A 26,670-nucleotide genomic window follows, 5' to 3' on the forward strand; every position below is an offset into this window, starting at 1 on the left:
GGAAGTGGGCCAGAAACACTTCCGGGGAGCACACGGGGGCCCTACCCTGTGTACCTCCAGCTCACTGACTGGTGCCTCCTGGTTATGGGGAAAGGACTGAAGCCTCAGAAGCCTCCTGTGATGTGTATGTTGCTTGGCACAATATCAACTATATAAGAGTTCCTTTAGGACAAGTAGCCTTGCCTGTAATCATCCTGTCTTCAAGAATCCGGGCTCAAAAGAAAACCCCTAGATCTCCCTGAAAATTCAATATTTCATCTTCAGTGAGGTGAGGGAAAGAAAAACAGAAAACCAGACACTTTGTTGTCACTTTTTTTATATAATTTTTACAATATATTTCTCTTCATTTGCATATGTTACCCACATCTATAACTTTCTTTGTACATGTTGAACTGAGCTGGAATAAATCTAAAGATCTGATAATATTGTAAACAACCAAATGATAAAAATTGCAAAGTTGTAAACCCGTACGAAAAGAAATTATAAAACTTCATTTAAGGTATTTAATGAAAGCAAGTCAAATGCATCATTAGGAACAACCTGGTTTGCTTAAATACATCATATGTGGTTTAGAACACAACGATTTTTATTTAGGCACATTTTTCAGCATACCTGTTTTCCAGCTAGTTTTGTACTAATCAATAGTATCATCTGCATCCATGTGGAACTGCTGCAGTAGTTCAAAGAGCTACTAATCATAATAAATACTAAATTCATTTTGTTACTCCCCTCCCCCTTTTTAAAACTATAGGAAAAAAATCAATGTTTCTTGCCTCTTAAAAATGCACAATGTACGATCAATTGTAAGGCAGTCAATGAGAGACTCAGTGTCAACTCAGGTCATAGTCCTTCAGTTCCATCTAGTGGGTGGAAATAACATTTAGCAGATAACTCACAGGCAGTCACTTGGGAGAACAAGAAGACTGACTGGCAGACCTGCTGAGAAAGGTAGTAAGTGGTATACCTAACTAGTAACATTGGCCACTCCTGCATCATTCTTATAGCCTTTATAAACAATGTTATATATATATATATATTTATATTTATATATATATAAAATAAACACACAGTCCAACAGAAATGTGAATGGGGAAATGCCATGATAGGATCAGATAAGGGTCTATTTACAGTCTGTATCCCTGATGTTAAAAAAAGGAAAAAACCTTCTGTAAATATACTGAGGCAGATCTCAACAGCAAACTACTGCACATGCCTCATATACTGCACGATCAGCCTGTAGCATAACTCTACCATTTCACCAGGGGCTCACTTTAAGAAAGTGGGAAGGATGTCCACACTAAGAAAAGCAATATGAAAATGCTTGTCTGCCCCGTAAGACCACACTGTTCATGAAATATGGACTTCTGAAAATGTCCACAGTTTGGCTGCACTGACCGTCATTGCCCAGCTGCTCCAATAGGTCAGAGAGTGACATACAGCTAATCAGGAAAGCTCCTTCCCTCCCCTGCAGGCTGATTCCAAAATTAAAGGCATCACTCAGAAGAGGGACTAAAATGAGGAAACTGCATATTCTTTTATCCATGGATTTAGGAAATTCATGCTTAGTTATGTTACAGTGAAGGAAGATTTTCAAAGTAGCATACTATTTCTCTCCCTCTCTTTAGTCTTTGGCTGAGGACAAGTTCTTCCTAAACTCTAGGATCTACTATTGTCTAAGATGGACACCTTATTTCTGAAGGCAAAGATCATAGCACAGTGCTCCCTGGAGCCAATGTTGGGGACCTTCAGTTTAAACTTGCTTGTTCAAGTATATTACCTTTCCAATTTAGTGTCCTCTCCCACAGCAACACTGGCCTTTATACTCCTATGGTGGGATGGGAACCAGGTAGCTATTTCTAGGGCTGCAGCACCAATGACCATCTGAAAGTGGGAACATTAAAATACACTGTGTATTTCCCTACCAGAGGGACACAGCATCACCTTTAAGACTCTCTCAAGTCCCAGCTGGCTGGAAGAGCATCATGCCATTCTCAAATGAGGATTTCCTTTGCACATTGCATAGTGCTATTCGGTGGCTATTCAGGTGCCATTGACCTTTTGGACAAACTAGGCCAATGAATACACTCCATTCCAAAACAGCCATCATTTTTATAACATTTTGATCAATTTTCCTGGCTGTGTGCTTTCTTCATATTTCTTTTTTTTTTTTTTTTTTTGGGGGGGGGGAGGGGGAGAGGGGGGAATGGGGGAAAAATCTACATCCAAGAGTTCTGAAGACTTTACATTCAGAAAACTAGTCAGATATTTAGCACACAAATCCCTCCAAGCTCCTTGCAGTTGTCTTTGGAAAGGGAATAACCAGCTTATTTGGGCAAGATTAAAGCCAATTTATTTCAACAGAGGTCTTGTATTTATTCCACATTCAGCAGGAGTAATGCAGTTATTGCTATATAAGTCAGGTTAGTCACTAATCCTCACCACTTAATGCCAAGAATCAGGGTTTCCCCAGCATTTGTCAGAAAAAGCTCCTGAGCCATCAGTACCCAAAGAGTTAAAAAAAAAAAAAAAAAAAAGAAGTCAGGAGTAATTTCTTGTAAATATGTGATCTTTAGGAAACATAAGCTATGTATCGCAGCCAGCACTCCTCAGTTTCCCATACAACCTCTTCTTGAGCTTCTCCAAGGGCAGCCATTGCTGTTTCTGCCCGACACCAGAAAAATGTATTGGAGACAAGTTAGGATAAGATCAGGTGGTTGACAAAATGAGAACAGTAGAACTGTTCACTTCTCACAAGGGTACTCTGCCACAGGAATTCTTTAACTGCTGTTTGTACTGAAGTTTAGTAATGGATTAGCTTCTGAAGTCTTCCTCCATGAGTAGTGGCTTTCAAAAGCAAAATGAAACATAGCAGGATTCAAGCATGTGCCATTTCTGCAGCCCACCAAGAGTCTGCTTTGCCTATTTCACTTCCAAAGAAAAGTGGATTCTGCCAGTGGCCCTAGCTTAAGTTCGGCAAGACTTTTAAAGCTTTCATTTTCCAGTTTCTTGGGAGCAGATGATACCAGCACAGAGCCTTCCATTCTCACACTTCAGGTAATCTTCTCTCATTTGCTTCTTCTGAATTAAAAAAAAAATACTGTTCTGTTTACTCTAACATGCTACAATATGTGCATACGTAACTGCAGGTGACGCATGAGTTACTCCAAAATGTGCTTTTTCTTTGAAGTGCGCTTTTACTTTTACAAATTCTACATCAAAGTGGAAGGAAGAAAGGCTGTAGAGTGCTCATACATTGAAGCTTAAGGATCTTTTTCCTGAATGGAGTTAAGATGTTTGTTCCAAGGTTCCTATGGACAAACTATTCTATCCCATGCACTCCGGCCAGGAGCCAGTATTAGACATTCCAGAAACTTGTTGATTTGTTGGGATAGTTAATGGCAAGGCTGATAGCAGCAATGTTTTTCAGGGCCTGGAGGGAGGAGGAAAAGAAAGTCAAGCATCACAAAGATTATTACCATTGAGTAATTATTACTCTATGTTGCAAAGAGCCACTCTGTGGTGCAAACTGAGCAGAGATGGGAATAGGGACGTTTGTGAATGGGTTCAATCTGTAGGAACTCAGCAGAACCACATCATCCAAGAGCTAAGGTGGAAGAAAGATCCAGACAGAGCCTTGCACTAGTACTCGCCAAGCTATCTGGGCTAAACCACTTCAAAAGGTGAGTAAATGGGTTTTTTCATTGCCAATAAGCATGCTAATATGTGATCTAAAAAAATAACGATTTGTCTCAGAAAAACTGATGAAAATTGAAAAGATAGACACAAAACTTTATGGGGAACTTTCCTCTGAATACATAGACATGACAATGCTAAATTATGTGACTTGATTCAGTTCATGTTGGTCATTTCCTTCATTTTGGCTTGACCTGGATTCTGCCTTTCATAACTTGGCACTGCAACAGACAATTACATTTATACAAAAGTTTAAATGGGTGGCAGGATGAGAGAAAGAAAGAACTGAGGGGTAATACCGATCTATGTACTGGCATTTTATCTTTAGGGGATCTTGAATCAAGTTCTTGATAATGAATTTTGGAATCTTATGGTAATCATTAGTGGTTGTATAACCACTTCATAAAACCCAGTGAGTAAATCAGAAACGACTCTCTTTCACACAAGGAATTTTAATACCTGTGCTGTGCAGCGGTGAAGGTGATCTTCGGTATTTAAGGCAAGCAAGTAGTCCTGCAGAGTTCCAAGTTCCTGCATTCAGAAACAATGTTCCATGAAACTACTTAAGCATGGTATTTTTAACACAGCTGTTGGTCCTATTAGCATCTGAATTTCAATTCCTGTAGTGTCCATAGAGGTAATCAAAATTAGGTTCAAGACTATAGGACTTAAGTACAATCCTAACTGTATTCAAAGACTATAGATTTTGACTGCGTCTTGCCGCATCTATACATGTATAGCTATACTATATAGCATACAGAGTTCAAAACAAGATCAGCGGAAGCTACAGTAAATGTTCCAAAAGGTTACTGATCTGCCTCTACCCCCATGACTTTGGGGCATGCATCCTTAATTATGCTGGGAAGAACTGTGTCCATTTCTCCAGGTTCCACGATCGATAAGGAGGTAGTATGTATCTGCATAAGGGTTTTCACTGAACTCCCTCAGGAAAAGCGCTCCCCATCTGTCCAATGCATACAAAGTTCTGATGTACTTTTTTCAAGAAGCAAGAAAGAAATGCAGCATAACACTGCATTCCAAGTGCCAGGGAAGAGAGAGAGAGGCATACAGGAAAAAAGGGCTGCTTACATTAGCTTTATTTTCTGTAATGAAGAAGAGCTCTGTGAGTGCACGATGAAGGGGAAGGAGGATGCCAGGCTTGGTCATGTCATGACACAGGTTATTTTCCATGGTGGTGAAAAGCTGCCAGAGGGGCTTCAACAAGGTGAGATCACAGTCCCTAAAAAAATAATTTAAATGAAATGGAAGATAACTCATGATTATAAGCTTATTTCTGAGACAGAACAATGCCTTATCAAGGGAGATAAAACTCAGCGATAACTCCTTGATAGTTAATGCTATGAAGCAGTTAACGAGGCATATACTACAACATGGAACGGCATATGATATTTGGTTACAGAAACATAGCTGACAAACTCCATGCACAAGCTATTCAATATCTTGAATGATTCTAGTCCAAATACAACAAAGCATTTTAAAATGAAGAAACCAGATGCTTCCACAAACTTGAATATCTAAACTGTCTTGCTGAATAAGGATGGATCCTTAGCAATTGTGACCTTTAAAATAAATGAATGCAATACATCTCTACATGCTTGACCTGCACCAATTTAGAACCTTGCAGTACTAAACTAGAATGCAGGGAAAATAACCTGTTTATGCAGTTACAGCTAATTAGCACTGCTTTGCAAGTGACAGTTTCAGCCTTTTTTTTTTTTTAATTTCCATCATAAAGCAGGCTAGTGCAAGCACCCCTGCACCATACAACCTTACAAACACATAGAACAGGGATCAAAAAAGAACTCCATTTAAGACAGTCTTGATCAGAGCAAGAAGGAAACATGACAAAGATTTGATCTTTTAACAGTTAAGTTTGTTGCCCACAGTCTAAGACATTTTTAAGCATGGAAGTTTAGATGTAAACCCAGCAATATTAGCTGGTTGCAAGCAATAGCCTTTTAACAAACTGGCACATTTTCAGACTTCTGCCTGTGCTAGAAGGGATTATCTAAAGGGTAGAAAGTTTCACCCAAAATGTGTATGCAACTGCAAAAGGTTTCAAAACACAAACATGTAGGCTTCTTTTGACCAAGGAAAAGCAGTATGTGGCCAGTACTTTCAGGAGTTTACTTGTTCTTAATTGAACTCAGTGTAATTCACATAAGGGTGGACTTGCTGGAAACTGTTTGCCTCCATTAAAGTAAGTAAAATGTTTACAAATGATTGTACAATCTCAATATTTAAAAAATAGAACTATGCAACACCAACCACCTTTGTAACCTAGATTCAAGTCTTAACTCACCTGCGGTTCATGAAGTTTCAGTTGTAGACTTTAGCGGCGCAAATCACAGAAACCTCCCTCCCTTATGGCAGTGCTGAATCTGACAATATCTTTTCACCACTTCATTCATGGTCTCCTCACCTCAACTAAAAGGAAGACTTACACCTGGTTTCTCAAACTTTTCATAGAATTAGTGTCTCTAAATAATTCACTATGAATCTGAGAATTGTTCTAGCCAGAAGATTTGCTCTACTGTGTTTTAAAAAGCCATCTCCAAAGAAGAAACAGCATTCAGAAAATTACTTTTTAAATAGATTTTTCTAATCTTTTCCAATAAAGCTTTTCAGCAAGGCTTGGGGTCATGATACTCTGCATCCATTATGGTCATGAATTCAGCCAACATGCCTCTGAGGCATATTTAGTGCACAGCATAGAACAATGGGTTTACCTTTGGTTGCTGCACTGCACTATCTTCAGCAGTAAATGGATGGCCTTTAGACGCTGGTGCCCAGTCTGGCGACATGCTACTCCTACCTGCCATTTCCAGATTTTGGCCAGTGGAAGGTGTGGAACTGCCCTTTCTTCTGATAGCATCTGTTTCAGAATCTCAAAACCTGAAATTGAATATAAATCTCTTATTTCTAAAGGGTTACATTCATCTGAAAAATTATATTCTCTCCACATATTTAGAATTGTTGTCATAAGCAAAAATAAAATGTATAAACCAAAACCTGAGCTGAGGAAAGAATGAGCCCTTAGGCCAATCCCAACACTGCAAGTCCTTTTGAAGGCAAGACTTGGAAAGAAAATGAATGAGCGTTGTACAACTGTCTTTTACCCAACTTTGAAAATCTCAACCCTATTATTTGCAATCACAGTTTTCTCCAAGTAAGGGCAACAAAATATCAGCTCTCATTAGTATGATATATAGTAAACCTAAACTGACTGCAGAATATTCACAGCCTATAACTTAAAAGACTACCCATTTTTAATATAAAGTAAACCAGCAAAGCCTAGCTGTAAATTAAATCCAAGAAAAAAAAAGTCATCATAATATTAAATTACTCTTTAAATACAACTGTTCTCTATCTCAGCTTGAAGTTTCAGGGCTCTTTTCCCCCCTGAGATACTGTGGTCAGGGTAAGGACACAGCAAATCACTCAAACCTCGAACAGAACAAAGTCTTAGTATTATACCATCTTGAAGGGGGAAAAAAGTGTGTGTTAAGTGTAACACCCACACACACTTGAGTTGTGTATGGCAAAATGCGCATGCGTGAGTGTGTGCATGTGTAAGATGGCCCCTGTTGTTCTGGAAATCTGGGGCCCTATATCTGGACAAAATATGTAAACCCCCTGGCCTGACTGGCCAGGGAGAAGAACAAAGACTTTCCAGGCAGATTAGTTAAGAGAAAGACTGGAGTGAATACTCCCTAACTGGGCAAGGCCAGGCTGGTTTGGGGAGGACGAGAAGCTGCTAGGGGCTGCTAAAGAGTGAAGCCTCCTCCAAGGGAGAAGGAATTTGCAAATACCAAAATGGGAAACTCGGGTAGAGGAGAAAGAGAGGGAGAATTGTCCCATTATCTGGGAACTCCTATCTCCTCCTTTTCTTCCCCCTTTTCTAAGATTTTAAGAGGTTAGTACCAGGGAGGAGGATATCAGTTCTTTGGGTTTGGTTAGGCTCCCTTTTGAGTTTGTCTTGCAGTTTTCATTTCAGCAGGCCATACAATCCAGCCTAGAAGTTTTGGGGTGCATGCATGCTGGCTGGAGCTGCAGTTACCACCCCCCCCCCCACACACACAGAGCCTTTCCACGGGAGCAACGGAGTCACTTGCAATGCAGAAGGTCCTACACTCTTGAGCAGCTCCCTGCAGCATAGTGAACCCGAGGAGCAGCTCATAGGACTCTGGTGTGCCCCCCTCACCCCTTAGCCCACTGCTGAAAGGCAAGTATAGGGGTGCAGGCCCCCAGAACTACCCATTGGGAAGCCCCAAGTCCCAGACTGCCTGGATACAGGGGAAGCCTCCCCTAAGAGGGTGCCACCTATAGACTTTGTTTGGTAGTTAATAGTGTTTTAGAATTACATTTAGTGTTTTCTTTTGTTTTTTATTTTCTTTAATAAACTAAACTTGGGGTTTGTGTTTATACTGCTTGCAAGGAGGGGGTTTTGTTTATACGGGACACCCCAGCAAATTTAATGTTCACAGATTTCTGGGTGGAGGCTTGAGCCACTGGTATAACTTATGGGTTCCCCAAAATCTGAACGCAGCCCTTCTTGCTGCCAACTGGTGCCCAGCAGAAGGGTTACATAAGTCAAATAAAACATTTCTGGAAGTGCTGAAAGAATTATTTTGATGCGTCTCTTCAATTATTCTGAATAGTGCTTACCTGTCTGAAACCTTCCAAGGTGACCAGCTGTCACTATAAACTTGTAACCCCATTCAGTGTTACTCATGTCAGAGGTAAACCGGTAATACAGTGTATCTCCTGCACCACAGAGAGATGAACACACACACATATACATTGATGAGAAGAATAACTCAAAAAGAAACAATAATTAGGGCCTGGTTTGAATTGCAGGCCCAGCTTGCTAATATTGTGGCCTGATCAAGGCAAACACTGCCATTTTAATGCCCAGATCATGCCCCCCCCAACTGTCTGAGGGGGAAGGTTTAGCGCCAGGGTTAACTGCAGCAGCAGAGGCCTTATCACTGCTGAAAAGCCCATGCCCACCCCCTCCTTCCCCCTCACTGGAAGTGGCAGGAACAGCAGGAAAGCCTAGCAACCCAGGGGAGAGGGGAAGGGGTTGCAGAAGGGACAGGGGAAGGAGAGCTTGGGGATGGGTAGGGAAGGGGCTGTTTTCTGCACCGGGAAGGAAAACTGGGACACTTGTGGGCTGCCTTAGCAGATGACCCTAGAACCATGTAGGGGAGGGGCTGTTTGTTCTTCTGCACACACGTTCTCTCTCCCTGCCCACAACTCCTGGCACCCCAGTTTTCTAGCCTGGAGGAGCAAACAGCCCCTCCCCATCCTAGTGCCAAGGCCATCTGCCAAGGCAGCCCCCAGGCACCCCCGTTTTCCCACCTGTAACAGCAAACAGCTCTTCCCCTACCCAACCCCAAGCACTTTCCTCCCCCTGTCCCTTTTATGACTCTTTCCCCTCTCCCCTTTTTCCAGCTTGCAGCAGCCATCTTATTGCAACAAAATACCTTGATATAGCCACTTGCTAGGGAACTCCTCAACACGTGGCCGTATCATGGCATTTTGTTGTAAATTGAATTTTTCATGAAAAAAAAAATTACTTAATTTCACGGGAAATGCAAAATTGCAATTTAAACCAGGCCCTATCTATAACAGAATACAACAGAAGAGTTTAACATCAAAATAATTTGATCCTAGATATTCTCTGCATCCAAGAGAAACCTACTTTTATTCATCTGGTAATTCCAAAATGCATAAAACATAAGACAAATGAGGTACTGATTCAGAATGCAGAACAGCTGCCACTAGTGTATAAATATACTCAAACAGAATAATGCTTTCTATATTTTTGTTTCAGTTGCCTAGGACAAGTGGGGCTTATTAAGGAAACTATGCAACATGTTAGTGAATCTCTTCTTTCTGACTGTACTTCGGATCAATTCATGATTTATGAGCTAAGAACTCCTACATGAGTAGCACGATTTACAGTGCATTAACAATAAAAATTAGTAAGTTACTAATATGGGAAGCACTGCTCTTAACTTGTCAGGGAAGCAGCGCTGAATTGCAGACTCATTCCAGCTAGAAAAGCCATTAAACTTAGCTGGACTTAACCCCTGGCAGTTGGCGATCAATAAGCACTCTGAACTGAAGAAGCAGCAAAGAGCTTGACCATGAAGTCATCCAATCCCATATATATTTGCATCCAAGACAAGGTTCACCGCCATATTTAACATGGGGGAAAAAGGATCCTTGTCTTGGATTTGAGTACAAGGAGGCAGGAGGGCAGTCAACTGCATTAGCTCCAACTTTGGCCCCAGCACAGGGCCAGGGTCAGAATTGGAGCTGCAGCTGCTACCCATCCCTCACCTTCTCTTCCTCCCACTGCCACTGCTCCACTCCATGCCCTGCTCCTTTTCCTCCTCCTCCAGCCCCACTCCAGCCCAGGTCATGGAGCATACTTGTTCCTTCCCCAAACTGGCCTGGTAGCTATAGTAGTGGTGGCAGCAGCTCCAGTCTGGGCTCCAGCTCCAGGGCCAGGACAGAGCTATTGCTGCAGTGGCAGCAGTTCAGTGGCAGGCTGGGGCTGGAACAACCATGTGCTCTGTGCCCCAGGCTGGAATTGTACTGGAGCTGGGCTGGAGTTGGAAGGTATGTGGTAGCAAGGGCAATGGGGCACAGGGAACAAGGGGGGTGGGCAGAGGAGAAAGCACCAGGGAGTGCAGCCATGGGGAAGGGAAAAAGGGCCTGAGAGGCAGGTGCCAGGACACAAAAGTATATATGTTTGGGGGGTGGGGGGACAGGACACAGGAGATGGCAGCATGAAGGGCAAGTAGTGAAGGGAACAGGTACCAGAGGACAAGGAGTGGGGGAGCAAAGGACAACTGTCAGGTCCCTTGACTCCCCCGCCACAAGCCCTCCTCCTCCATCACCTGCCCCCTTGCCACGGCTTTCTCTGCCACAATCAGGGGGCCGGGAGGGAGGGGCGGAATTGAATTTAAGACCACCCTCCAATAATTACATTATTTACATGGAAAATTATAACAAATTTATACAATTTTTCATGTACAGAATCTAATTATTGGAGGGTCACTTTAAATTCAGAATAGTCTTGGATTTGGGAAAAAACCAGTATGTCCTTGCTATAGCTGCATCTGAGCTATGACTTGAGGAGAAGGGCAAAGTTGGTATTAAGCTGTAATGCCAAATAATAAGAAAAAAATACCTTCATCTAGCTGGCTGTTTACAGCTAGATCTGGTTGAAACTTCAAATATTTGTTCTGTGGGAAATTCTGGTGGTTTAAAAAAAAAAAAATAAAAAAATTGCTCTTGCTCTAACTCAGAATTGTAAAAGCTTCCCTAGGGAATAGAAGGGAAAATTTCATTTTTTTTCCCCCTACATGGGGAAAAAGATGAACGATTTCAGCTGAATTTTCTGAAGCAAAACAGAACTTCCCTCAGACTGCTGGCATTTTCTACTGTCTGAAACGTATGCTAGGAAGATTATGCGAGAACCTACAGTATGGGCCCCAAAGCTCCTGCATATGTACTCTTAATTCTTTTGGTTATGTTCAAAAGCAACAACTGAGAGCAAAATGACACCCTCCTACTGCTCACTTTGAGGCCTGATGAAGGCCATTTATGAAGCTCAGACTAGCATGGTCTTTTCAAACAAGCACTCTGTACTTCCTCAAGAAGGCAAGGCAAACTATTTGATTCTCTGCAGAGAAGGGGACAAGCAGCATAAGTGAATATCCCTGCAGAACTAAAAGCTGCTGGGGGAAGAGAATCGAGGTCAACATTGGTTTCCAATAGCTAGTGTCTGCTTAGACTGAGGAAGTCAAACATGGAATATATCAAATGTTCAATTACAGGAGAAACTTGTTTCTATTAAGTGAATGGGAAGAGATCAAATAAGTTTAGACAAACAGTGGCTGGAAGAAGAGTCGTCATCTTTCATACATTCCAGGAACATCAGGTAAATAAATGATATTTTCAAGAGGTTTCATTCAACAGAGTTATCATTTTTCTGTGGTTGTCCATACCTACGAGCACTGAATATTTATTTACCTGGAAGCTCAAAATCAGTCCATTTCTGTGGAGACCCACTGAAACTGTGCCTATCCTGCTGAAGGTCACTGCTGCTTGACATGAGTAATTCATCACAGCCCTCTTCTGTGTTACACTGAGAATCAAATTTGATTGAGAGGTAGATGGCACCAGGGATGTGAACTTTATCCTGTGGAAGCCAAAGAGATCAGTTCTGTATCATTATGCTGTATCAAACAAACACTCAAAATACAGCTTACAAGGGGGCAAGATTATTATAATAAATATTGCAATATTTTCATGAATAAGAAAGAAAGAACTTGTAAGTATGGTCACAGGCAAATTCAGTAAATTCAAAGCAGTTCCTACAGTGCTAATTACATGCAAGGGTTTGCAGAACTATTTAAAGATTTTATTTCAAGATAGTAAGCATCATGCCATTATAGTCCCAAACACTGAGGCACTAATCCAGAAGTCCAGTTGCCAAAATACTGATCCCTAGACAGACCCCGAAGGATCGTTTATACGAATTTAAAGAATATACATGAGTTCCTAATCTGTACTGAAGAGATGCAAAAACTCTCAGAGTTGCCATGAGAATTTCTCAGACCAAGGGACACTAACCTTTCTTGTATTCACATGCCCCAGGGTCCTATAAAATCCCCTCAATTCTGCCTAACTTGGGACATGTAGGAAGAGTCATTCCTGGTTTTGCTAAGTGCTCATCTCTCGTACAAGAACATTTATAGTATAATGCTGAAAGTCAGGCAGGGAAGGGGGATCATTAAGTGTGCATGCAGGGAGAAGGTAGCCCACAAATAAATATATGGAGAAAAAAAGTTATACTTTCTGCTAAAGTTTTCTGCTGATGCCTCAAGATGAAACAGGCCCTTGTTGGAAAGATTTTCATTTTTCTCATCCAGGTCCCAGGCAGATACAGCAATGCACTTAAGAACATGACTGGCAGTAGTGCCATTGAAGATGATGGCCTACTCACATGCTTAAAATATGAAAACACTTAAGTCCCAAAATGAATGCATCTCTCTGCAGGGATACAAGATTAATGAACAACCCTTTTCCTAAAAGGTGGGAATGAGTGAGATTCTCTAGAAGTACTTTGGGTTTCAGTTTCCTAAGACACAAAAGGGCTGCAGTTATGCAAAGTCAGCGGAGTTTATATTTCCAACTAATCTAGATGCTTCTGAACAATCATGCTAGATGTTTTCTAGTATAGCTGCACTAAAACTTACCTCAAAATTTGTGTTGTTGTTGTAGGGATGTTTGGATTCTCGTGTTTGGACTGCCATGCCAGGTTCTTCCATGAACTGACAGGCTGTCAGTGCCATTGTCCCCAACATGCTGTCACTGCATCTGTGCAGCACTTTCTGCAGGATCTGAGGAGATGCAACATATCAAGCAAGCTCAATTGGCTAACAGAAGTGCACCTGCAGACAGATCTGACAAGCACTGACAATTTTTTTAAAACAAAATGTCACCTCAGGAAAGAGAGAGCTACACTACTGTTATAGAAAATAGGAGACGTTCACAAATGGCATTTCCAAGTGGCCTTATTGTGCAAATGTACCATTTCCTATAAATACAGAAGATTTCACCAAGCCCTCTGACGGTGTTGCAGAACCTGTGCAGTACCAGAATGAGATTCTAGCACACCAAGACAGCTTTTGAAATACTGGAAGTTATAAGTTTCATCTTTCTCGTTTCCTTCAACAAGGGCATTAACATAAAGAATAATGTCACAAGAGATTAATATGGCCAAATAAAACCTCAAAAAAGGAACAAGAAATGTAATTTTAATCTAGGCACTCTAGCCTTCTATGCATCTCCAGAAACTTTCAATATAAAAAAACAACAACAAGTCATTTAAATTTCCAATTATTAGGGGTGCACCAATACCAATAGCCAATTTTTAAGGAGGCATGTCAGCCAATGATTTGATTTCTGATACAGCTAAATCCAGCTGGTAAGTCTGTTGTGGGGAAGGGGAAGGGGGAGGGAAGGGGTGTGGGGGAGCAGATCAACATCCCCCGTGGTAAGGGAGAGCGTGGGGCTGGGACAGGCACTGCTCAGCCAGGGTGGGGCAGGGAAGGCACAGGATGGAGCCACAGCTTGTCCAGGGGACGTTGGGGGGGAGGTGGGGGGGGGCGCTCCTACTGCTGCGTGCCACTTGTCCGGCAGTTCCCGTTGTTGCTTGTCCGGGAGGGTGCGGGTGGGGCGCATGTGCCCCCAGATCTGTGCGGGGTGGGGCAGGGTGAGCTGCAGTTGCAGGCTGGGGCCAGAGGCCGCTCTGTGCTTGGGCTAGGCAGCGGTGGCGGCGCTGGGTGGGGGCTACGGCAAAATCTGGGGAAGCTGCAGCCCACTCCCCAACCCCCACATAATTCCCCTCCCAGCACTGCTGCTACCTGCCTTGAGTGCAGCGCAGCATGGCCCTCAGCCCCAGCCTGCAGCTGCACCCTGCCCTGCCCTGCCCAGATCTGGGGGCACCTTGCCCTGTGCCCTCCCAGATGACTGGCAGGAGCAGTGGCAGGAGCCGTCGGACAAGCTGCATGCAGCAGCTGGAGCTGCCCTCCCACCTCCGTGCCCCCTGGACAAGTCAAGGCTCTGGCCCGTGCCTGCTCCACCCTGGCTGGGCAGCGCCTACCCCAGCCCCACTCCCTCCCTCACCACAGGGGGTGAAGTTCTTCCCCCCCACACCACTTCCCTCCCCTGGCCCCCCTCCACCACACCAGACTTACCAGCTGCATGCAGCTCTCCATGCTGCTGGGCTGTGCTTCTCGCTGCCTGCGTGCCGTGCTGCAGCTGCGCACCCACACGAGCATTTACCGGCAAATTATCAGCCACTTCAGGCTGATTTCCGATAGAGTCAATTTTCTTTATACTGGTGCCGATTCAATATCGGACTGATGTATTGGTGCACCTCTACAAATTACATATTTACCTACAAAAATGACTTGTCATACCTCTCTTAAAATTGTTATACAGTTTCCATGCTGGCTTTATAAATCCTTCTCCTTATGGAATAAGAAACTATGCATAGACCTTAAACTATGCATTAGCCATAAACAAAGCTGAGACAACAAATGTTATGTCTGATGTGGCAGCTGCACAAAAATGGTTGCAAAGTTTTAATTTAAAACCATATTGGTAAAAAGAAGACGTTTGCTAGTAAGTCCACTTCAAGTTTAGGAAACGTAAGGTATTCCATTAGTAATGGGTTTGTACACGTCCTTTATCATAAGAAGGGAAAAAAGTACTTTTTCTTTCTCTGAGTAGCTGGAAAGTCTGCACATTTCTCTAACAATGGGTGATTCTGACAAAAATTGAAAAAAAAGTCAGAATACACTGAACTCAACATTCCTGTACAGAAACAGGTGAGGAAGTCAGAACAGCTCCATTTTCTTTTTGACTAAAAAAAGTTCCTAAGCTCTAGACTTAGGAGGCTCGGGCTAGAAAGGGGCCTAGTGGAACAATCATAGATAGTCAGGGACTGGAAGGGACCTTGTAGATCACTGGGCCCAATCCCCTTGCACTAGGCAGGAAAAAACAACCGGGGCCAAGTGACCCCAGCGAGGTGACTGTCCATCTCCTTTTGACGATGAATACAAGGAATGAGATTAGAGGAATCTCAGTTCCCTGGGAATGTAAGCCTACTTGATTAATATTTGAGTGTACACATTCCTTAATTCAAAGCCTCACTACATTAAGTGTGGTACGGATGTACAGCGAGCCATTACTCTAGCTACAACTTTCAGGCCCATTTTTGTCTATAAAATAATAACAAGGACAAAATGTTTAAGATGTGTATTGAAATGGACTGGAAGCCAATGTGCACAGTGGGCACCTACCCCAACCTAATCCTGTCACTCAAGGAGTTTTTTTTCCAGTGTTCTGCTAACTTGGAAAACTATCAGTCGGTTCAGGTCTTGACTGAAAACAAAGTTTTTTCATTTGGAAGGAATACAAAATGTAACATTTGAGTCTTCAATGTATTAGAATTATTTTATAGAACTGACCACCTCTGGGAGTTTGCTAACCAGGTAGAGGTTCAAGTATATGCAGGACTTACTCAGACATGTAACTGGAGCCCTCTTACCTTCTCCCATAGCTGTTTCTCCTCCAGCTGCATAAGCATGTCCAAAATGTAAGTCATGTGTGCTGGGCCACTGAGATCCAGGGTTTCTTCATTTATAGCCACATCATCTGGCCATTCAGCCAACAATGAGGCTAATACATGCCTGGCATAAAGTACAGCAGTAGCTTCATTCACCCGATACAGGTAATCCCTCACAGCTTTTTTGCTTCTGGAATCCAGCTCTTTGTGCAAGAGTATCGAACTTTTGGTGCGGCGCTGTTTTGCATAACTAAGCTGGAGGTCACTCTCTGTGTTGGTTATCAGTTTCTGCGTGATTGGGTTGGTTTCTTCAGTTGCTTTATCACAGAGCACAGGCTGCGACTGCAGGAGACACCAGGTTTGAGAAGATTTGCAGAGGAGTTTACATCTTCATGTTTAGACACTGATGACTAGCAAGTCTGAACTCATCACTTACAGGATCACCAAAAACTACAGGCTCCAGTCTTTCACAAAGAACACAAATAGGCCTATTACTTCCAACCTGTATGACATCAGACTACAGGAAACCAGCAGTCCCTTCTGGCCACAAAATCCATTACTCTCTGCCTTCCTTGTGGGGTAAGTTTATCAAATGAGTGTATCTATCATTCTCATGACAGTTTAATGCACATCTTCACTTGGCAATACTTATTTATCCATTTGTAAAAGCTAAAGCAGAGTACCTGGTAGATATCAAACAAACTACTTATTTTTAAACAAGTATTTGAAATACATAGTCCCTTACATGTGAAGGTAAATGATACCCACCACTTTGTGAACCTCTCTACTGGGTCCAGCTGCTCACTGACACTTACTACATAGTTGGGGGTTCACTCAATATCTCGTCTTCTGCTATTAGAGTCATGCCCTCCATCTTGGCAAGACAAATGTGTCTTTTCTTTGTTCTGTTATGGTTCTAACATGGTAATATTAAACAATCATAAAATCACAGAAAGTTAGGGCTGGAGGGGACCTCAGGAGGTCACTTAGTCCAACCCTGTGTTTAAAGCAGGATCATCCCCATCTATATCATCTCAGCCAAACAATGAAACACACGGTCTTTGTGATGCATTAGGTAAGACTCTCCTGTGTGAGGGCATTTAAAGCATGCCAGTCCAACTACCACTCGTTTTCCTTGTATAAAATATAGTTCTTTTAAAACTTTCCAAGAGAAGCTGAAGAGAAGCTCCCATCTTTCTGATATCTTGCCTATTCACTTCAATATTAAAAAGCAGATTAAACTTTAAATATGGACCTCTGAATTACTTGAATCATTAAGTTCTGAGCTATCAAGCTGCCACATTTTTAATGAAGAAATACACACCAAGCATGGCAAGATGATCATATCCGTATCTACTGCTTTTGAACTCTGCTCTTCCAACTTCAAACGTTTGCTGGGCTGCCATTTCTGGGCCAGTGTTCGGATCCTCTCATCTGTTGCAATCACATTCCCATCAAACCTTGGTAAAAATGCCAAATGGGTTTAGTCAATTAACATAAATTTAAATTTTGCATTTAAAGTCCACACTGATTTGTGTCCTTATGCTTTTGTCAGATTTGGTCAACTAGCCTTCCTGCTTTAGCAAGCCAGAAAAGCTGCTACCTTGCAATTTGTAAAACATATTCTTCATGTCTTGCAACTCTTATTTGTAAGAAGCAGATGGCAACAAAAGCTGTTTCGATTGCTGGAAGCCTAGGCCCGTCATTCTTCCTCAGTTGGGATGACATTTTAGAGAAATACTGCTCTCTCTCCATCCATAAATTATGTCCTCTACTGGGACATACTGAGAATGGCGAGTAATGTTATCCAAAGAAACATCCAACATACTTAAAAAATGCTGGCTTATGTCTTCACAGCTACAGTTGTAAGTTTAGTAGAGGTCCGGTTTCCAATCACCACTTTATGAAGCAGGAAACAACAGCTTCATATTCTTTTCTTCTCGTAGCAGTTTCTGTTAACACTCCTTCAAAATGAGTAAAAGTTACCTCCTTGATCACTGTTTTTCTGTTTGACTTGGCAGCTCACTTACCTCCTTTGAACTTCTAGGAAGAAAGAATCTGTTCTTTTCATCTGCAGCTCATACATGGCTCGAAGAATATGCAAAGGTGCATTGAGTGCATCGTGTGTCATCTGAAATAAAGTTGACAGCAGGTGAGGAGAGGAAAAATGGATATTGATTTTTATTGGGGCAATATGCATGTGTATTTCCCTGTTCAGCCTATGAATAAAGGACTGATGAATTTTAAACTCTCTATAGCAATATAGATAATTAATCATTATTAAAAAGTTTACTAAATGTTTTGTATTGTGGCCTTAACAAGAAACTATATCTAATCTAGACAGAAATACATACGTTAGGTATGAAAACTAAAGGTAAATGTTGTATTAAAGAAATATTTTTAGGCAATTAAACTAAGCCACGATAGCTTGGCAAAACAGAGAAATAGGTAGCCTGAAAAGTACCAAGAAGCATATTTTTGTTGCTTCATCCAAGCCTTCTAGAGGATCGAGTTTGTTCTGATCCAAATCAGTGGGACCAAAGGACTGATCGACATCCTGATCTTGGTCTCTTTCTTCCAGCTCTGTGTCTTCACGTTCAGCCAGGGAACTTATCTCCTTCTTTGACGAATACAGCATTATCGACAAAATCTGCACAGAAAAAAAGGCAACATATGGTACCACAGTTGCAGATATTATTGTATGTGCAACCAGCACTGACCAGCACACCTGGTCCAAGTTTATAAACGCGTGCTTTTCTTAAGAGAAACAACACCTAAAAAACAGCATTTCCTATTCCACAAATGCTCTACGCCTTCCCGGTTTCTTTGAGGTCATCTTAAATAATTAACCATATAGTTAAAATATGAGAAAAAGAAATTAGGTCTTTAACTGTTTGAGCACGTAAGTTTCCAACATTTTAGGACAGGAACCTAATATGGCCAGCTGTAATTATTCATCGGCAAAATAGTATTTGCTATTATTATTCACTGCTCCCTTTTAAATGGAATAGATCTTTGGTTCCACAATACAGTAATGCCAACTAAACTTATAAATGGGCAGAATGACAGCATAACATTTCCTTGGCCTTGCCTTTTTTTGTTCGTAATCAGCCACAAGCATCAATAGCTACACACACTAATGCAGAAAATCTCTGTGCCCTTGTCTATTATGAGACAGAAATGCTCACTACGGACTCAGCCGTGTAGCTCTCCCTATAATTAACAGATTCAAAAGAATGTCTAAATGGACAAAGATCTTCTGCAGTTACTGTAATGATTCATGTGTATCTACTTAATTGCTGTTATAGCACCAGCATATAATGGGTTTCTTGCAGATCTACTGGTATGTTCTTTAAAACTGAATGCAAGGATTTTTCAAAAGGCCTAATGGAATTACCCAAATCACACTGAAAAAAAAGTCAATTGGGAGATGGTTATCTAGCTACTTCAAACTGTTTCAGAAGTTCTAATTTAAATAAAATCAGCTCAACATTAACCTTACTTAAAACAAATTTTCTATGTTATGAATGACAGACACGCAAATGCAGACACAGAAATATAGCAAGCGGGGTATTGTAACAGTTATAGTTAATTAAGGATGACTCAGAGGTTTAAAGCAAATATAGCAACATTGCAATGTCTTGAACTTTTATGCCAGTGATAAGACTGACCTTTTTACAATGTATTACTCATTCTCTTACCTCCAAGTCTCTGAGAAGCCATGTCTTACTGAAGCCAGTTCCTTTGCTGCATTTTTTAACCAGCAGTTTAAGTAAACCAGACTGGAGAAAGGCAGCTTGGATCTCTTTAAAGCCATGAGCCTGCCAAAGACACAAAAACAGAAATGACTAAGAGCGGTCTGATAGGTCTGCACATAAGGATCAAAGTGAAATTCCTACCGAAAACCATTCTAAGGAGTTTTTTTTCTTTACAATTCCTCCTGTTGAATACCTTAGAAATTTGCGACAGGATAGACACTAATACTTATAAATGAGTTTGCTCTCCAGTAGAAATGTACCCTACACAGTGAGCTCAAATGCATAAAATACTTCCCTACAATTTCTCCTCCAAGACCTTTAGGGGATTTACATGCTCCCACCACCTTTCCCCGACTCAAAAAAAGAAAAAAAATCTATCCCAATGTGCAACCACCTCACAATCATCCTCAGCACAGAGGAAAATAAAAAATTGCACATTAATAATGCCTACCCTTGATCAACACTATCAGCCTCACTGAAACCATCCCTGACATGTGGCCCTAGATATTATTAGTTATATTATGATAATGCCTAGGAATTCCAAATTAGAAATCAAGTCTCTTGTACAAGGTGCTCTACAAGAGACAAACAGTCCCTTAACCCAGAAAGCCCCTATTATAGGCCAGACGCAACAGTTACCTTAAGTGTTCTGTACAATCCCTTAAGAGCAAGAGACAAGACCCAGGTTGCTTCTACTGCCTCTGCATAACTGCTGTCCATGCTGGTCTGCATAAGGTGACTGGTTATAAAGACAAAGTGCTGGAGATACTGTCTCAGCTGGGTTTGGGACTCGCTGCTTTCTTGTCCACATTTCTGGACCAACTGGTAGTCTTTTACTAGAAGAAAAGTAGACAGATATGTTGAAACTCATCCCTAGACTCATTTTAAAATAGCAATACATCCCCTCTTAGCACTAAGCATCAGGCTAAAAGAGGTTATACTTTTAGAATACACAACTATGTATATCGGTTAATTTGTGACTACCAGCTTCCTTGCAGGTTGAATTCCAAGCTGAGGGCATAAGCTTTTCTAATAGCTAGACATTTTCTTGGTTTTACCAGCAATATTAAGAAATACTTTCTGATTCCTTTCAGAGTAGAGTGAACAAAAAAGGAAATTTCAGAAGTGAGGTATGGAAAGAACCACCTAGTTTGCACTTTTTCCTAAAAATATCAACAACTACAGTTAAAAACTGTGTAACCTTGTTTAGCACTTAACAATGACTTAATGGACATGGAAGCTACTTAAAAGGCAATACAGGGACATGAGGGGAGAAAATTAATGATCCATAGTTGACTCAAAGAAATAAGTGATGCAGCTCTCTTTCCACGGTTCCTTTTAATCCTCAATACAATTTTGACACGTCAGTCAGTCAAAGGAGAGGCCATGATGAAAATGAAGCGTCTGAACTTGTTGATCCTTTCCTTCCACATTCTTCAAAATGCTACAGTGACTACCCTTTGTTTTATTAATCTCAAAATCCTGATGAATTTCTGCAGTCAATACAAATCAGATTCCATGACTCTAAAGATCAGACTTGAAGGATCTATTCACTGCATATTTTATATGTAGTTTGACCTTGGCAATATATTTTTTACAAGGTGAAATAGGAAGAAAAAAAAACTTACTACTTTGTTATAGTAAAAGTGATATTAAGAATAGTTGATGCAGAACATTATCAAATAACTAACTCCACTTTGAGGACCTGCTCCAAATGCATCATTCTGAGAGGTGTCACAGCCTATGGCCATGTTCAGATGTGCACAGATGTTTGGTTCCCTGGGCACAACTACCAGCGGTGCACCTTGTGCCTGGGGAACACCTGTGTCACACACACTCTGGTGCACAGCAAATGACCCCACATGGGGTAGGGGAGGCTGGGGCAGCACTGGGCTGGCTCCAGCAGCCTGACCTGGGGTCCTCCTGGGGCTGCAACAGTGGCAATCCTGCCGTGAGGCGCTTGGCTGGCAATGGAGCATGGCTCCAGCTGGCCAGGCTCTGGGTTCAAGTGGCACACACTGCTGCTGCATGCACTACTCCACCTTTTTTCCCATAGTTTTTTTTTGATCCCTAGATATCCTTGCAGCACAGAGAACAACAGAATGTGCAGCATGTGGTGCAGCAGACATGTCTGCGGTGCCAAATACCACATGGCCACACTCATTTGGACATGGCCTACACGTCTTCCCTGAAGTACAGATTGGTGCATCAGATGTACAACAGCTCTTTTTTGAAAATCATGAGACACATGGTACAAAACTTATTGCCTACCCTTATTTCATATCTTTTGGGGTAGGAGATTTAAGAGATTTTGTAAAATATTTGATGTTAAAAAAGTTCTGAAAAAAAAAAAAGTACTTTACAGGGTGACAAGCTGCTCACAACCAACACAACCCCCTATAAAGACAACAAATGTAACAGGGCTTTTTATGTTTTCAGTTTCCATCTGCCAATGAATGGCCATGGCATATTGCCAAAACAGGCAAGATGTTGGGAAGTTTGAGGATTCATTTTGGGACAGCAGAGTAGACTACAATGCATTGTGTTTAAGTTCTGAATGCTCCTGTGGATGATAACACTAAGTATGTACACTACAGTTGAGCTGCAATCAACTTAAAACCCAACGAGCAGATACCAATAAAAGATGAAGTGACAACAGTGACCCAGAGGTCTCTGCATTAATGAAGTAACATGAAACGTCATATTCTGTACACATTCCTAAAAACAAGTCAAACGTAAGTGTCTGAAAAAACCAAACCAAACCAAGGATGTCTCTGATCTCCACTGCAAAAGCCTCTAAAATTGTACCTGATTTCTGCCCATAAATCAGATCATTTTTTGCAATAAATTCAGTCCATTAAAGATTATAGAAACTGATCTAGTCAAGCATCAGGTTTTGGATATCCATTAAGACAGTGTAAAGAAAAATCATGTCATTCTTAGATTAAAAAAAAAAATCATATGGAACCTGTTTTCCTCTTTCGGGTTTTGATGTCTACAACAACTGCCCTGTTTTTCTCCGTGAAGTGTTTCAGGATTATTACATTATGAGGCTCATTGGCATTATCCATGTACACAGAACGAGTTCCCATACACAGCACCTGCAGTAGCAGAAAAAGTTTTCATTTACTATTCAGACTATTCCTGTAAAATACTTCCACACCAGTTATCTTGCATACTTTGTTGCATTTTGGTTATTAATGATATGCTATTCTAGATTTCAGGCTGCTGGTTACATGTTGTCCACAAAGAAACATAACAGGGCAATGCCAGAGTTCTTATTTCCTTTCGCACTAAAGAAAGAGGAAGGATGAAGTCTCAGACTTACTTGATTTTGAAGGCTTTGTCAATCTGATGTATCAAAGTAAATTTGTTGGTGTTCAGTGGTACAATCTTATCTTTCTAACAGCTCAAATGATCATTTATTCATCAGACTCTCAATAACGCACTCACCTCTGGAAACCCAACAAGTACCAATAAGGTAAAGATATTGGTGTGTTTTAGCTGAAAGGGCAGCTGCTTAATGCAATGATCTGTGAAAGCAGCGATTACACTATGCCACTGTGCAGAGGAGTTCAGTGCCCGAAGAATATCTGCCATGGAGCTTGCCCAGTCCAGACCTACACGACTAAAAAACAAAGTTGAACTGTGTTAGATGGTTTGACTACAGACTGTTTGGCAAACGTTCTCCTTTACAACATAAAATAATTATTATATTATTTCCACTTGTGTAAAGCTATCACACTCCTGGTATGTGATGTTTTTCCATTTAGCCACTTAAGGCTCTGACTTCAACAGACATATGAATTCTGTTCCTTCCATCCCACGTTAAAACGTTAAGATCACGATGTTCTGCTGTCTTAAAGGGGATCTATGGCCCCAAATCATCAATAACATTAAGATACTTCACCTTGAATTTTTAATTTAATTTTAAAACTGAGTTTTCTTCCCTTTCTTCACTTCTTACATTTGAGTAAGACAAGCTTGAAAGATCGGTCTTATTAAATTACTAGCAAACTGAAGTCATATTTTGTTATAACATGATCCAAAGTAACTTCACATGATACCAAGGATTGTGCACCTTTTGGATTTACAAATCTGTATTTTGTCTTTATAAGTCTGCAAGCTTTTCTACTTGGTTTAGTGACTTGTACAAAGCTTCACCCCCTTCTTAAAAACATAATGAAGAATAAAGCTTAATAGTATATTTAACAAGTGTGGTATTAACTCTTTTTTGTTCAACTATTCTACTTCAAGGTGTTGGAAATGAGACGGGTATCCCAGTTTCTTTCCCATCTCCAATGCAATGTTGCTACCTCTTTCCTACACACAAGCTCTGTATGTTCCTGGGCTCTTCGACAAGCAGTCCCCTCTGTTCTACTCCCAGACTTTCCATTCCTAAGCCAGTTCTTTCTTCACACCCTTATGTGAGCCACCTCTTCCTGAACTACAGGACATGTTGGAATTTAAAGGAAGGTAAATCTTTTAAAGAGCCCAAAGCTTTGCCTTCCACAATAGTAACCTGGAGTATATTAGGCCAGCAAAATTAGCCATCAACCCTAATACATACTAAATTCTATGAGACTTATGGGAGTCCAGAAATTCAGGATCAGGCTGCAGAATTAGCTAGCTTCCTTGTATGAAACTCATCTCCTTATCATGCAGATTATTTTAAATCAATAAAGATAGTATTTGGATAGAACTAGAAAGTACCTGTCCAAGCACACCGCTCCCAGACTGAAGAGAAGATGAGTTGTCTTCCATCCTTCCAGCACTGTAGACCCATCTCCTGCAGCAAACAGGCTGTGTTTGGCTGAAAGGACCTTTGTCACTGCAGCATCGACCTCTGCAGGCATAAGTCTCACAATTAACTGGCCCAGAAGCCCCAGAGTTAAATGATAGGTTTCATTTAAGTGGCCAGCATTGGAGATTACAACCTGAAACATCAGTGGGAGGATCTGGTCCAAGTTAACCAAAGACATTGTAGAGCCCTTAAAAAAAAAAATTCCCATTGAAGTAGGAGACACAGAAACATATACAGTGAAAGGTTATACACAACCTATTCTCACCCCCATTTTCAATCATTTACAACTTCCATAAACTTTCAAGTTTGGGACTGAAATTTTCTTGCCTTAACATCTATTTAAATAAATAATATTTTCATGGCAGGGTTGGGGAGAGGAAAACTATATTTAAGCACAGGCAAAGTTAAGAAAATAATTTGGATCTTTTCAGCAAGTACAAGGTGGCACTGAAATAACAAGAAAAGTCACTTCTTGGGCCGTGCTAAGGAGAAAACAGCATTTGATATGAGATGTTCGAAGCCTTTAGAAGTCACAATAAGCACAGGTAAGGAAAAAAAAGTGTAGTGCTTCAGTTTAGCTGTGGGTGGGGAGGGGGTGAGAAGAGGAGAAGACTACAGTAAATGAACTACATCGAGAATAAGTGCAAATCAACTCAGGGAAGTAAAGCTGCAAGAATATACACCTGTAGACTTTGAAACTTGTCACGTGGCAGTGGTTCTGTAGCCTTGTAAAGCTGCTGTCTGTTACTTCAGTACTTATAATCAAAATACTACATTTCTCATAGCATAGGATGAGGGGAAAAAAGATGGGAAATTTCCTTTGCGATAAAATCTGGTGTATAAATCAGGACAGTGTCAAACATCAACTTTACTTAGGTGCTATAACAAATGCAAACCAAGTTTTACCTGAGGAGGATGTCTCAGAGTTAAGAAAACATGTCACCATATTTTCTTAAATTAATATTCTGACACAAAAGCCACACAAACAGGAACTGAAGTAGATCTTCCATGCCTATATTCCCAGACTTTCACTCCCCCCATGTGATTCATTTTATCTATGACTTCTCATGCTCTTATCTGCTTTGTGACAAATTTTGCTAGTTTGTTGGAAATTTTTGTACGTCTCTCTTACAGATTTGAAGGGGGGTAGCATAGCTGCCAGCAATCCTAGAATCCTCTTCTGAGAGCATTCAGCAAAGACTTGTTCGTGGCTAGGTGTTAAAGCCTTCTCCCCCAGCTTTTGGGATGGATCTTCTGAATTATCATCTGTTTTTCAAAAACAAAACAAAACATGAATATTAAAGGATAAAAGCATAGAACATAAAAGGTGCTCTTAAAGTTATGCAAAAATAAAGTTTACTGTGCAAGTGTGCTCTGTTTCACATTACAATGATTACAATATTATCAAAATTCAAGCAATGCTTTGTAGATTACACATTTTAAAACATGTCTCTATAAAAAGCCTTTAACTGTAAGGTAACCATTTAAAGACAGACAAAGTCATACCACTTTTAATTTCAACGAGAAATATGTTGGAAGGAGCTGACTTTAAATACCAGAAAATCTCAGAAGGAACACGCAAAAGAAACATGGAGGAAAAAAATTTAGATGGGGTGTCAAACTCTCCCAGCCTGTTGAGTGGATGGAACCAGTCTGCAGACCAGCATCAAGCCCACAAATCCCCTTCCCCTCTCCCAGCATAGTGGATTCGGTGGCTGCTCCAGCTGGTTTGGGACCCAGGCTGAGTGCAGTGTGGACCTGAATGGCTGGAATGGACACCACATGCAGCACGGTCCAGTTGGAGTGGCAGCTGTGCTGCATGTGGTAGCCTCCCTGGCCAGTGTGCTGCATGCTGCTCACTTTCAGGCAATCTGGGACCCGCAATGCATGTGCAGTGCAGTCCTCGTCCTGGCTAGAGCAGATGACATGTTTGGCACATATACCAGAGTGGGTGCTGCATACAGCACAGTCCGGATGGGACGTCTGCTTTGGCTGGACTGTGCCACACGTGGTGTCCACCCCAACCACTCTGGGATCTGGTCACAAGCAACACAGGTCCCAGACCAAATGGAGCTGTTGCCAGATCAGGTATACTGAGAGAGAGGGGAAAGGGAATGAGTTGGACCATGGGCTACAATCAGTCCATGGACCGGTTCTGCACCACAGACACATGCCATGCTCCACGTAGGTGTGATTAGACCCAGAAGCTGCACTGGGGGAGATGATGGGGATCC

General features: G+C 41.4%; 1 protein-coding gene across 1 annotated transcript in view; it reads right to left on the reverse strand.

The window, feature by feature from the left end:
* Window positions 1–305: 305 nt before the first annotated feature.
* The window catches only part of ZZEF1 (zinc finger ZZ-type and EF-hand domain containing 1), a 90,238-nt gene continuing 63,873 nt past the window's right edge, over window positions 306–26,670 (reverse strand). The window contains exons 39-55 of the mRNA XM_090025398.1: window positions 25,569–25,702; window positions 24,346–24,623; window positions 23,086–23,260; window positions 22,601–22,733; window positions 20,272–20,468; window positions 19,576–19,695; window positions 18,339–18,524; window positions 17,905–18,005; window positions 17,199–17,334; window positions 15,857–16,216; window positions 12,996–13,139; window positions 11,767–11,935; window positions 8,383–8,481; window positions 6,444–6,609; window positions 4,783–4,933; window positions 4,153–4,224; window positions 306–3,430 (exon numbers count right to left, since the gene is read on the reverse strand). Of these exons, the coding sequence (XP_089881524.1) occupies window positions 3,356–3,430; window positions 4,153–4,224; window positions 4,783–4,933; window positions 6,444–6,609; window positions 8,383–8,481; window positions 11,767–11,935; window positions 12,996–13,139; window positions 15,857–16,216; window positions 17,199–17,334; window positions 17,905–18,005; window positions 18,339–18,524; window positions 19,576–19,695; window positions 20,272–20,468; window positions 22,601–22,733; window positions 23,086–23,260; window positions 24,346–24,623; window positions 25,569–25,702 (2,696 nt within the window). The 3' untranslated portion in view covers window positions 306–3,355. The remainder of the gene's footprint in view (window positions 3,431–4,152; window positions 4,225–4,782; window positions 4,934–6,443; window positions 6,610–8,382; window positions 8,482–11,766; window positions 11,936–12,995; window positions 13,140–15,856; window positions 16,217–17,198; window positions 17,335–17,904; window positions 18,006–18,338; window positions 18,525–19,575; window positions 19,696–20,271; window positions 20,469–22,600; window positions 22,734–23,085; window positions 23,261–24,345; window positions 24,624–25,568; window positions 25,703–26,670) is intronic.

Source organism: Crocodylus siamensis, chromosome 13 (genome assembly GCF_052110815.1).
Source record: "Crocodylus siamensis isolate JL-2025a chromosome 13, ASM5211081v1, whole genome shotgun sequence".
NCBI classification, from domain to species: domain Eukaryota; kingdom Metazoa; phylum Chordata; order Crocodylia; family Crocodylidae; genus Crocodylus; species Crocodylus siamensis.